General features: G+C 57.9%; 1 protein-coding gene across 1 annotated transcript in view; it reads right to left on the bottom strand.

The window, feature by feature from the left end:
• Window positions 1-11804, bottom strand: part of TAF4 (TATA-box binding protein associated factor 4) — a gene marked incomplete at both ends in the record, with an annotated part of 56025 nt that extends 44221 nt beyond the window's left edge. The window contains one exon of the mRNA XM_080716583.1: window positions 10604-11804. Coding sequence (XP_080572709.1) covers window positions 10604-11804 — 1201 coding nt within the window. The remainder of the gene's footprint in view (window positions 1-10603) is intronic.
• Window positions 11805-13926: the final 2122 nt, after the last annotated feature.

Genomic DNA, 13926 nt, shown 5'->3' with positions numbered 1-13926 from the left:
ACACCACTACACGTCCACACAACCAGATGCTCTGCGTAGACACACCACTCCATGTCCACACAACCAGATGCTTTGCGTAGACACACCGCTCCACGTCCACACAACCCCACTGCTTTATGTATACACATTGCTCCACGTCCACACAACCCTGCTGTTTTACGTATATACACCACTCCACATCCACACAACCCTAATGCTTTATGTATACACACCGCTCCACGTTCACACAACCCCGAGGCTTTACGTATACACACCACTCCACGTCCACACAACCCCACTGCTTTATGCATACACACTGTTCCATGTCCACACAACCCTAATGCTTTATGTATATACGTCGTCCCACGTCCACACAACCCTAATGCTTTATGTATACACACCTCTCCACATCCACACAACCCCACTGCTTTATGTATACACACACTGTTCCACGTCCACACAACCCTAATGCTTTATGTATACACACCTCTTCATGTCCACACAACCCCAATGCTTTATGTATACACACCTCTCCACGTCCACACAACCCCAATGCTTTATGTATACACTGTTCCATGTCCACACAACCCTAATGCTTTATGTATACACACTGTTCCACGTCCACACAACCCTAATGCTTTATGTATACACACCACTCCACATCCACACAACCCCAATGCTTTACGTATACACACTGTTCCACGTCCACACAACCCTAATGCTTTATGTATATACACCGCTCCACGTCCACACAACCCCACTGCTTTATGTATACACACCACTCCACGTCCACACAACCCCACTACTTTATGTATACACACTGTTCCATGTCCACACAACCCTAATGCTTTATGTATATACGTCGTCCCACGTCCACACAACCCTAATGCTTTATGTATACACACCTCTCCACGTCCACACAACCCCACTGCTTTATGTATACACACTGTTCCACGTCCACACAACCCTAATGCTTTATGTATACACACCTCTCCACGTCCACACAACCCCAATGCTTTATGTATACACACTATTCCACGTCCACACAACCCCAATGCTTTATGTATACACACCTCTCCACGTCCACACAACCCTAATGCTTTATGTATACACACTGTTCCACGTCCACACAACCCTAATGCTTTATGTATACACACCTCTCCACGTCCACACAACCCCACTGCTTTATGTATACACACTGTTCCACGTCCACACAACCCTAATGCTTTATGTATACACACCTCTCCACGTCCACACAACCCCAATGCTTTATGTATACACACCTCTCCATGTCCACACAACCCTAATGCTTTATGTATACACACTGTTCCACGTCCACACAACCCTAATGCTTTATGTATACACACCGCTCCACGTCCACACAATCCCAATGCTTTACGTATACACACTGTTCCACGTCCACACAACCCCAATGCTTTATGTATACACACTGTTCCACGTCCACACAACCCCAATGCTTTACGTATACACACTGTTCCACGTCCACACAACCCCAATGCTTTATGTATACACACTGTTCCACGTCCACACAACCCCAATGCTTTATGTATACACACTGTTCCACGTCCACACAACCCCAATACTTTATGTATACACACCACTCCGCGTCCATACAACCCCTAGCAGTCCACATTCATGCATCAACCACCACCCCATGTCCAAACGCACTGCCCACGGGCTCACTACGCCTATGGGGCCCGTCCACCCCACAGGAGGTGGAGTCTCCTCCTTTCTCAACCTAGAATCTGGAGTTTTCTCCCGGAGCCACGGAAAGAGCAGGTGGCAGCCCCAAAACACTACAACTCTGGCAGCCAGGCCCTGGGGTTCTTGAGGCTGGATTCCTGCGACTGAGCAGCCTCTCTCTATGGGCTACGGGGACTCTCCCCAGGCCCAGCCTCAGGCCCCAGCAGAGCACCCCTGGTGGAAGAGAAGTCCGGCACCAGTTCTGAAGCAGGCCCTCAGACAGCACCAGCCAGTAGCCCAGGACTTCTCGGCCACTGTGCCCCGAGAGTCAGGGAAGAGTCAGGGAAGGCATGTCTCGTCCCAGAGCCCGTTGGAGCTCTGCAGGCCACCGAGCTGGCCACGACAGGGCTGCCACCCCGGGGCTACGCGAGGATATGCCAAGGTCTGGGCCCTCCCACCACTCTGCAGCCACCAGCATCTGAACCCTAGAAGGTCCAGAAAGCCTGTGAGCCAGGAGCCGCCATGGCTAAATGGACCCCAAGCCACCACAGCAGGCGCCTGGCACTCCCCTGTCAGCCCAGGTCCTGGAGGCTAAGGCAGGAAGACTGCAGACTCGAGGACAACCTCAGCAATCTGGTGAGGTCCTGAGCAACTAAGTGAGACCCAGTTCCAAAATAAAAACTAAAATGGGGCTAAAGCCGGGCGTGGTGGCGCACACTTGTAATCCCTGTGCTTGGGAGGCTGAGACAGAAGGATCGCACAGGTTCAAAACCAGACTCAGCTACTTAATGAGGCTCTCGGCAACTTAATGAGACCCTGTTTCCAAATAAAGTATAAAACAGGTCTGGGAGTATAGCCCAGAGGTAGAAAGCCCCTGGGTTCCACCCCAGTACCACAAAAATAAATAAATAAATAAATAAATAAATAAATAAATAGAATGGGGCAGAAAGCATAGCTCAGAGGTAGAATGCCCCTGGGTTCAATCCTCCTAAGTACTACCAAAAAAAAAAAAAATTACTCCACTAATCAGAAACTACAGGCAACGGGCAGAGTGGTGCCCACACCGCACAGCCACCCAGCACCTGGCCAGCCCTCCAGCTACAGATCCGTACGTGCCAGCAGATGCCTGGCTCCCAGCACTGCCCTCGCCGACTCCTGATACTCACTCTCCTTGACCATCCCACTCAGAACCAGCACCTCAGACCAACACCCAGAGCCCCACCCCTCTGCAAATTCGGCCATCCGCCGACTTTCCCAATGAGGCCCTGACCATCAGCAAACCCACGAGTGTGTCCACGCCACACCACCAGCCCACCTTGCCCAACTGCTGAGTACACCACCATTCCCAGACACAAGAGTGACTCGAAATGGATTCTGCCACCACCTTGCGTGAATCCTCCATGGCTCCCTGTTGCAATCAACTCAAACTCCCCGCACTCCGCAGCCCACATTCTCACCGCCTAGGACACTCCCTGCCTCACACTCAGGCCTGAGCTGCAGTGTGGCCCCGCCCCTTCCCACAGCCCCTGAGGAGCACAGCCCTGCCCACCTACCCTGCAGCTGGGCCAAGGGCACCGCCCTCGCCCTCATGGACACCTGCTGGCGTCTCCTCTTGGCGGCTCAGGATTCCCTCAGGATTCCCGGGACCAGGACCTAAGGCAATCATGCTTGTTGGTAAGTACATCCTTAGACGCACTAAAGCAAGTGGCCCACAGCATCTGCTGGGAATAAATAGACAACCCACATGGACATGGTCTAATCTTGGTCAAAGAAACATAACTTTAAACTAGACAGAGCTAACTTAGTACTTGGGAGGCTGAGACAGGAAGATCACAGGTTCGAAGCCAGCCTCAATAACCTGGTAAGGCCCTCAGCAATTTAGTGAGACCCTGTTTCAAAATGAAAAATAAAATAGAGCTGGGGCTATGCTCAAGAGGTAGAACGTCCTTGGTTCCATCTTCAATCCAAAAAAGATTACCAGATACAACTGTCTCCTAGAGAATAGTATTCATTTCTTAAAAGTTATATTTTGGCAATGTTTTTTTAAAAATGTAGCCAGGCGTGGTGGGGCACGCTTATAATCCCAGCATTCAGGAGGCAGAGACCAGAGGATCGCAGTTTGACAACAGCCTCAGCTACTTACAGAGGTCCTTCACAACTGGGTGAGATCCCATTTCAAAATAAAGAATAAAAAATAGGTCTGGGGTGAAGCTTGAGGTAGAATGCGCCTGGGTTGCATCCCCAGTACTGCCAAAAAAAAATAAGTAAAATGACCCAGTCTCTGCGAGGCGATGTGTAAGAAGGCCTTGAAAAGGCTCAAGCCACCACACATGCCGCGCGTGCAGAGCTGTCCATCCAGGTGGGGCACTCAGGCGGGGCCTCAGCACAGCATCCGCAGGCCGGGGAAGCAGAGCCTCAAAGTCCAAGAGACAGAGGACGAGGCACGCAGCGGCGGAGGGCCAGCTCTCACCCCCTAAAACTCAGGGGCAGGGAAGATGGCAAAGCTGGCCGCAGTGGAGCGCGTGGAAAGGTGAGCCGGGGCTGCGAGGACTCCGCTCCCTTCCTCCAGGTTCTCCTCACTCTCCACACTTCCTGTGGAGACTGGAAGGTAACTTCATCAGCAGAAGAAAGAGTGGGAAAAGAAGTCCTTGCCAACTAATAGTTTTTTGACAAAGTTATGTGTAAAAGCCAGTCAGGAATGCATACCTTTTTCACTCTTCAAACAATTATCCTGACACTCTAACACCAGCGTTCTGTAGTGGCTGAACAAGGCTCCACCCGGCCCCAGGAGGAGGCTGGCCCATCACAGGACAGACCCAAGGGCAAGCCCTCCATGCTTCCCATCCCAGGCCACCGTCCCTGACTTACAAGGAAGCTGGAACCTCAAAGGCCATCTCCCTCCTCCCTGCCACCCGCCCCTCTGCAAAGCACTCGCCACAGGCCAGCAGCCCCGCGGGCTCCCCGTTCTGTGGAGCCAGAGAGAGCCTATTGCCCTCGGTCTAAAACCTGACGTCCAACATGCTGTCGCCAAGAACTCCCAGGAGCTCCTAAGCCCTGAGTACACGTGGAAGCAATCCCTCCAGGATCCAAGTCCCAGCACCTCCACCCAACAGGCCCCACTGGCTGGACGCCTCTCACAAGTCTGGGGACCAGAGACCAGCGTGCACCCACCCCCGGGCACATCTTCATGCCAAGCCTGCAGACAGGACAGGTGCACCAACACTCCCACCTCAGGGGGAAGGGCCAAGGCCCGGCAGTGGGGTCAGGCCTGGCCAGCTTCTCCCATCCCAATGCCACTGACAGCAGCAGCCGGTGCTGTGGCGAAGAAGCCCAGGCCAGTTTAGGGTAAACAAATGGGACAGGGGTCTGAAAGCAGAGCCAGAGGCCTAACTGGACAGTCGCATCTGTGTGCAGTTTTGTTTTGTTTTTAGTTTTAGTCCCTTGGTGGAAATATTCAGAAGAATGTTGTTGTTGTTTTTTGTGGTACTGGGGATGGAACCAAGGGGCCTTCTACCTCTGGGCTATACCTCGACCTATTTTATATTTTATTTGGAAACAGGGTCTCACTAAGTTGCTCAGAGCCTCACCAAGTAGCTGAGGCTGGATTCGAACCTGCGCAATCCTCCTGTCTCAGCCTCCCAAGTGCGAGGATTACAAGCGTGCGCCACCACGCCCGGCTCGAAATATTCAGAAGTATGTAAAAATCAAAAGTTAATTCAAAACTTCATGGCTCCCCCATAGAAAGATAAAGCTCCCAACTCCCAAACAGCTCTACTCATCAGGGGTTACAGAACACCACTTCACTTCTGAACAAGTTTTGCAATCACAAAGCCCGCACCAAGGTGCCCCGGGTGCGGGCTGCAGGCAGGGGAGCCCAGGAGGCCACCAGTGCACAGCACCCAGTCAGAAGTCCTGCAGCAATCGGCCCCCTCCTACTTTTTAAACTTTATTTAACTGTTTTATTATCATCAAAGGTCCAACTAAAAGGCTGCCAACCCACAACCTAAGACACAGATGAGAGTCCACAACAGCAACATCTGCTAGGGAGTAAATGAGAGGTTCCAGCTTATCATCCGCACAAAGAAAAGTAAGAGTGCTTCTGAGAACATGCAAATTTCCCCCAAATCTCAGGCAAGTTTCTCCAGAGCCCTTTTCTATCTCAGCTTCAAGATCCTCAAAAACAGAGGTTAATTATGCTGTGATCAACTCACAGAGAACCTATTTACAGAAAGTGGCCAGAGGAAAGTTGGCATTGATCTGCCACAGCAGGGACCACCTTGCCTGGGTCGTGACTGCGAGGCCAAGACGCAGGCCCTGCCGGCCTGCAAGCTGCTGCAGGTCCAGGACAGAGCTGGACGGCACCTGGGACGCCTACCTGTGCGGATGTGTAAGGGGCTCAACGGAGAGTCAGAAGCTCCCTTCTCTCTCAGCTTCCCAAACAGAGCGCAAAGCACGGAGGCTGCCGGGACGGTGCTCCCCCACAGCGGGCACAGGCCCTGCTCCGGCCCCGCCCCAACGCCCCGGAGGCTGTCCGCCCTGAAGGCGAAGGTGACCCCACAGGACAAGCACAGTGCCCTCTGGCCCGAGGGCGCCTCCGCGGCCAGTGATGTGGCAAAGAACACAACTTTCTACTGGCAGCGCTCGCCAGCCCCACCACTCATCCGCTCTGGGCACTCATCTGACTGAACAAAGGCATCCGTAAGAGGGTCTGCTGCTTCTGCAGCCTGCAGCAGCATCGTGTTTCAAGGAGTGAAGCTACAGCCGGACTGGGAGGCTGAAGGAACGAATGCTACTTGACAGCTACGCTCTGCCTCGTCCTCCCGGAACTTCACTCTAGCCAGGGAAACTGAGGCCGCATGAAAGACATACTCAGTGGCAGAGCAAACAACAGCGGTGTCTCAAGTTATAATATCTAAGCTTCTAAGAACATCCCTGAGCTACCAACGGTGGCCACCAAAATCCCAGTTCCCATAACTTGGGTGGCAGTCCTCCACCCCTGCAGCCTGGCTTAAGGGCCAACATCTCCCAGGCTCAACCAGCCCATGGGACACACCGGACAACGTTCCCCTTCCCCACCAACAACTGATGCAACCCACAAGGGGTGGCAACCCGCGCCCCAGACACCTATCATCGCAGAGAGCGACCTCATGAGCATCGCCGTGTGTGTGAGTGTGAGTGTGTATGCATGTGTGTGAGTGTGTGTGTGCGTGTGTGCGTGTGTGTGTGCGTGTGTGTGTGTGTGTTACTGGGGATGGAACCCAGGGGCTTTTCTACCTCCGGGCTATGCTCCCAGACCTATTTTATATTTTATTTGGAAATAGGGCCTAAGTTGCTGAGAACTCAATAAGTAGCTGAGACTGGCTTCAAATCTGCAATCCTCCCGTCTCAGCCTCCCAAGTATTGGGATTACAAGTGTGAGCCACCACACCAGCCTAGCAACATCTTTTGTCTGTTTGCTTGCTTGCTTGCTTGCTTGTCTGCAGGTCTGGGGATGGAACCCAGGGGCATTTGACCTCTGAGCTACACCCACTGCCCTACTTTTTTATTCTTTATTTTGAAACATGGTCTCACTGAGTTGCAGAGGGCCTCACTAAATAGCTGAGGTGGTCCATAAACCGCGATCCTCCAGACTCAGCCTCCTGAATGCTGGGATGACAAGTGTGCCCACCGCGCCCGGCTTAGCGACATCTTTAAGAAGGCAGCACATGGACGTCCCCAGACCAAGGCAGGTTAGGCAGAGAGTAATGGCATGGCTTTCTGTCCCGAACAGCGACCTACACTTTGGCCAAATCCTAAGGCAACAGAAAAATAAATTCCACGTGAAGGCAGAGTAAACAGGCACACCAAAGTAAAAGCAAATCCACTACACCAAAAGACAGCCTTTAGAAATGAGCAGCTTCAGCAGGCATGGGCGCACGCTTGTCATCCCAGCACTCGGGAGGCCGAGACAGGAGGATCGCGGTTCATGGCCTGCCTCAGCTACTCAGTGAGGCCCTTTGCAACTCAGTGAGACCCTGTTTTAAAGTAAAAAATAAAAAATAGGCCTGGGTGTGTAGCTCAAAGGTGGAATGCCCCTGGGTTCCATTCCCAGTACCACAAAAGAAAAAAAGAAAGAAAGAAAGAAAGAAAGATCTTCAGCAGGGCATGGTAGCACATATCTGTAATCTCAGTACTGAGGAGGCTGAGACAGGAGAATCACAGGTTCAAGACCAGACTCAGCAACCTAGCAAGACCCTACTTCAAAATAAAGAAATAAATGAATAAAGGCTGGGTGTATAGCCTAGAGGTAGAAATTCATGGTTTCAAAACCCAGCACCACCAAACAAACAAACAAAAAAAACAGCATGGTGGTACATGCCTGGAATCCCAGTACTTGGGAGAACGAGGGGATCACAGGTTCAAGATCAGCCCCAGCAATGTAGCAAGACCCAACGACCTAGCTAGACCCTGTTTAAAACAAAAGCTAAAACTAGGCTTAGAAGTAGAATGCCCCTTGGTTCAATCCCCAATTACTCTACCAGAAAAAAGTTCATCTGGGGCGGGGGTGAAACTTAAGGCCAAAGGCTGGGCCTCAAAGGCCTCGGGTAAAGCCGTCCCTCCTCTCTCCCACCATGACCTCGGCCAAGGGAGAGCCTGGGAGGGCACAGCACCCGCTTACGCGCAGCTCCCTGCAAAGGACCCCACTTGACCCCTGTGCGGAGCTGAGACCCAGCCTGCCCTGACGCCTCCTTTGTATGGCTGAACTGAAACGAGGGGTTACTAGCCAAGCAGCAAAAGTTTGGCTAGAAGTTACTTCCACCTTCCTTCTGTACGTTAGGCAAGATGTCAATGAAAAAGAAACGTCACCAAAAGAGTAATATTTTCCAATCCATCAATTACAGAATATTGCCAGAATATTTATAACCTGTCACTGTGGTTCACAAAATTAAACTGTCCTTTTTAAAAGCGAGTGCTTTGGCTTGGAACATGGTTCTTCCAACTGTTCCAAACTTTGACTATTATTAAAATCAGATAACATGAGCAGGTATGGCGGTGCACACCTGTAATCCCAGTACTTGGGGGCTGAGAAAGAAGGATCGCAGGTCCCAGGCCTGTCTTGGCAACTTGGCAAGACCCTGTTTCAAAATTTAAAAAAATTTTTAAAAAGGAGTGGGTGTGTAGCTGAGAGACAGAACACTCCTGAGTTCAATCCCCAGTACCAAAAAGATAAACAAATAAGTAGCATAGTTAGCCAGTGTTTCCATTAGAAGAGCTGACAGTGGGTAAGGAGCGGGATGTAAGCCTTTCCTTTGAGGCTGCTCTTGGTGAGCATTTACAGTCCATACACACACAGGAGCTGCTCTCACACATGGAAGAGCAGACACAGAGGCAAGAGGACCAGTGCCAAACACCCCAAAACCGACCTCAAACAGAAGGCCAAAGGCTGGACTTCAAAGGCCTCAGGAGAGCCCAGGGCAGGACAGCAGGAACGCCCTTTCTGAATCATCTTCCTTCTCCTCCCAGAGAGAAAAAGAGAGAGGTGGGATTTACCTGGAACAGGCCCAGGGAGGATCTGAGGCCAAGCCCACAGGACTGCCAAAGGGATGCCATGGGTCCGGCCTTACCAGCCGACACAGCGGTGGTAAGGGCAGCACTAGGGGTCCCTGCTGTGAGGCAGGCCACTGAAGGGGGCTCTTAGAAGCTGACACAAAGTACTAGGAAATATGACAAGCTACAACCACTACAGCCTTTCTAAAGCCTAAGAGAACATCAGCCATATTTCCCACCAAAAGGTCAAAAGACACACAATAAGCAAGACAGAGCCTCCCATCTCGCTCCCTGCTCTCCCACCTCAGGCCTGCTGCCCCCAGGGGCAGCTCTGTCTCCCTACTCCAGCCCCAGCGAGGCAGATCCGCCTGGATTCCAGGGCGCTTGCTCCTGAGCCGGTGGCTCTTTAAAGTGACCGGCTCCGTCAGCGAGCAGGAGGGACCCAGTGACAGCAGCCCGGTGCGCTATCCTCTACTACGCCGCCGCATCCCCTGCTGCCACAACTGCTCACGTCATGCGTACGCACGCGCCGCCGGCACTCCGAGCTCAGCACTCCAGCCCAGGTTCGGTGGGAGCACCCCGTCTGAGGACACCCAAAGCAAACAGCCTAGCGTGCCGGGCTGGGCAAACTTGAGCCCCAAGGAGCTGCGGGGGTGGGGGGGCAGAGAGCAGGCAGGGGCCGCAGGCGCTGAAGCAGCTTGTGCACCCGAGGCACCTGTCACAGGAGCAAGGGCTCCCCACCTCCCACCCCCCCAGCTCCCAGGCCCTGCCTGAGGAGCATCCCGCTGACCTCCGAGAGGACAAGCAAAGTACCCGGCATCCCGAGAAGCACTGACAGGGCGCTGGAGCCGCTAAGGGCTGAGCACCCTGCTCTTCCTGCTGGCGGCGGGGAAGCCCAAGCCACCCCGACTTCCCAGCCCTGGGGCTGGGGGGCACCCGCCGAACCTCACCTACACAAGGGGGTCGCTGGGGCCTCCACCGCAGCCCTGGGCAACTAACTTAACAATGGGGCAGCGGAGTTCAGGGAGAAGTGGCGGCACAGAAGACAAAGTCCCCCTGAACTCCAGCACGGGGGTGCCCTCACATGTGCGGCATGTCCCCACACACCCCCCAGGCCGGCCCTCCTCGAGGGCGGCGCGGGGGCAGCCCCACGGGGACCCTCCGCGAGGAAGCCAGACAGAACTCCGAAGCGCAGACACAGAGCCAGAGAGAGAAGCAGCGGAAACCAGCCGGGGCCAGGGGTGGTCCCGCGGCCGCCGCACCTGGCAGGGAGGCCCGCGGCGGCGCCGCGCGGGGACAGCTCGGCGGCCTCCGAACGCAGCCCGGACTTCCCGGATCGGCAGCGGCCGCTCGCCTCGCCCCGCCCGCCCGCCCGCCCCGCGCGTCCACTCACCTGGGGGCAGCTGGAAGTTCTGGATGTTGGTCGGGTTCTGCGGCGGCTGCGGCAGGCGGGGGGCCAGCACGGTGGGCGTCAGGGTGGCCCGGATCCCGCCGGGGGCGGCCGAGGGCGTCCGCGGCAGGCTGGGGGCGGCCGCGCCCGCCGCTCCTTTGGGCAGCCCGGCGGGGGCGCCGGGGGCAGGCGCGGGGCCGCCCGCCGGCCCGGGCAGCGCCCCCTGCATCGCGGGCCCCAGCAGCACGCCGGCCGCCGCGCCCGCCGCCCCGGCCGCCGCCGGCCCCGCCGCCTTGGGCGGCTCGGCCTTGGCCCCCGGCTGGCCGCTGAGCCCCGCGGCGCCCCCGGCGGCCGGGGCGGGCGCGGGGGCGGGGGCGGCCCCGTTCTGCGCGGCGGCGGCGGCGGCGGCGGCGGCGGCGGGCGCGGGGGGCGCGGGCGCGGCGGGCAGGCCGGGCGGCCGGGCGGGCGCGGGGGGCGCGGGCGGCGGGGGCGCGGCGGGCGCGGGCGCGGCGGGCGGCGAGGGCGCGGCGGGCGCGGGGGCCGCCTGGATGACGGAGCCGGCGGCGGGCGGCGGCGCGGGCCCGTTGTTGACCGGGCTGACAGCAGGTGCGGCGTGCGGCGCGGTGGGCGGCGCGGCGCTCCCATTCAAAGTTTGCGCGGCGCCGGGGCCGGGCGGGCCGTGCGGGCCGGGCTTGGCGGCGCCGGGGCCGGGGCCGGCGGGCGGGGCGGCGGCGGGCTCGGGCCCCGCGGCGGCGGCGGCGGCGGCGGCGGCGGCGGCGGCGGCGGCGGCCGGGCAGGGCCCCGCGCTGGCCTCGGGCGGCGGCCTCAGCTTGGCGGGCGCCGGCGCGGGCCCTGCGGGGACAAGCGGGCGGCGCGGTGAGCCGGGGCCCGGGCGCCGCGGCCCCCCGCCCGCCGGCCGCGCTCTACCTGCGGGGGGCGGCTCCGGCGCCGCTGCGGGCGCGCCCTCGGCGGGGGCGGCCGGCCCTGCGCCCGCGGCTCCGGCCGGGCTGCCGCTCACAACATGGTTCCCGAGCGCGCCGGCGGCCGCGGCCCGCAGCTCGGGCGCGCGCGGCGCGAGGTGGTGGTGGTGGGCCGCGCTGGCCGCCAGCTGCGACTCGAGCGAGCCCACCAGGTCGCTCACCACTTTCTCGTCCACCTCGCTGTTGAAGAAGACCTCGTCCAGCAGATCCGAGCCCGCCGCCATCTTTCCTCCTCGCCGCCGCCGCCGCCGCCGCTCGGCCGAGCGCGCCTGGGCAGGAGGAGGTTCCAGCGGGGCGCGGGGCGGGCGGGGGGCGGCGCGCGGGGCGGGCGGGGGCGCGGCGGCGGGCGGGGGGCGGCGCGCTGCGCAGGCGCGGAGGCGCGCGCGCCGCCCCCGCCCGCGCCGCGGCGCCGCTGATTGGCTGGGGCGCGCGCTTAAAAGGCGCGGCCCCTGGCTGCGAGCGCCAGAGGCCGGCGCGGGGTGCGGGCGCGGGGCGCGGGCCCGGGCGTGGCTGCGGGCGCGGGGCGCGGAGCCCGGGGTGCGGGCGCGGGCGGCGGTCGGGGCCCGGCGGTCCGGGCGCGGGCGGCGGGGCTCGCTCTTTGTCTCCGCCACTCCAAAATGGCTGCGGCCGGGGCGGGCGGGCGGGCGGAGCGCGGCGGTGTCTGTGCTCGGGCGCGGCGGCGCGTTCCGGGCCGGCTGGGACGCGGCCCGGCCTCGGGAGAGCTGCGCCCGGGCCCGCCCGGCCTCGGTGCGTGGAGGACGCGGCGGCAGGACGTGGGCTCCTGCCCCGGACGGTAAGGGCCGCGCCCGGGAGGGAGGCCGCGCGGCCGGAAGCCGGTCCTCGCCGCGATGGTTTGGGGGGAGAGGGAGGGTGACGAATGACCTAAACCTACCTGTGCCCGCACCTCCGCTGTAGAAGCGTTGCGGGCAACGCTCCCTTCCCTGCTCTCTGGGTGGCGTTTTTAAACCAAGAGATGGTTTTACTGCACAGGACGGTGTTCTTTTCTCTCTCCCCACCCCCGGAAAAGCCCAGAAACGGTTTGCAGAGATAAAATGCCCCCGGCCCGGGACCGCACCACGCTGGAGAGCCAGGTGCGTCCTCTGCCGGAGCCCGCCGACCGCCATGGTGCGCGCGAGCCAGCGCACGGTGAGGCTGGTGAAATACCAAATGGTCGTGTGGGTGGGTTGTTTTTTTTTTTTTTTTTTTTAAGCTGCCTTAAAGGGAACTGCTTGCTCAAAAGCAGAGCGTGACTGGGCCTGTTCGAGATCCTATCGCAGCCTTTCAAACCAATAAGGTAACTGTTGTACACGACCCTATCCCTCTGTTCTCTTAACACCCGGGAGTTCGTAATAAGTAGAGCAAATTGGAGCCTTCCTCAAAAAATGAGGGAAATCCCGTAAGGTATAAGGGGAATCTTATCGTAGAACTTTAACCCCCATGAGCAGGAAATAAAATGAAAGCATGGGATGAAAGCATGGGGGGGGGTGCCCCTACTTCAAGGGCACCTCAAGTTCAGTGTGAGTATAGCCTGAGATTTCCCAACCAGAACAGGAATTTGGTGTTGCATATAAAATCTCAGATTTTCTTATTTTTGCTTTCGCAGTGCTGAAGATGGAACCCAGGGTCTCCCACGGTAGGTAATCACTTTGCCCGGCCGCAAATCTCAGATATTTAGATGGTGACAACTAGGTTTTAAAGTAGTTCAAGCCATCAGCAGGCTGCCCTCAGGACCCTCTTGGGGTTGGGGGTAGTGGCACCTGTATCCTCCACACGCCACCTCCCGTGGTTCCCAGCCCCTTCAGCTGGTCTCAGCTCCCCCGGTACCCATGTTCCAGAGCCCCCTGGAGCTCCCCAGCTGGAGCCACGGGAAGCATGACTGAGAGCCAGTGCCCACCCATCTGTACTCCTTGCAGGAGGACCTGAAAGGATTGGGGATCTGGGAGCCAGGGCCCAGGCAGCCTGCGCCCCTGGTGCTTGCAGGAGCGCTCTCCACCTTGATTTGAAGGGAGGGGTGAGGGAGGGCAATGGCTCCTCCCTCCTCTTATGGTGTGCTCCTGTGGACAGTCTTGCTGTGTGGTTTGACCTGTTGCCACAGCAGTTCGGATTTGTGAAGTTTAAACATGGGGGGTGTTTGGCATGAGTTTGAGCGGCGGGCCCCCATCTTGCTGCCTTCCATGCTGCGGTGAGCCAGGCTCAGCACAGGGCAGCTCCCCAGGCAAGTAGTTCGGTGAGCCTTTTAAATTTATTAAGCAGCATGTTTTTCTCCCAATAAAAGCAGAGCTTCAGACGCAGTCACTTACACGTAAGACTAAACATGACTCCAGTCAGTGAGCCCGTACTGCTCCA

Source organism: Muscardinus avellanarius (genome assembly GCF_963383645.1).
Source record: "Muscardinus avellanarius genome assembly, chromosome: 19".
NCBI lineage: Eukaryota > Metazoa > Chordata > Mammalia > Rodentia > Gliridae > Muscardinus > Muscardinus avellanarius.
Note: the sequence above shows the minus strand (reverse complement) of the source record. Positions and strands in the feature narration are given on the sequence as shown.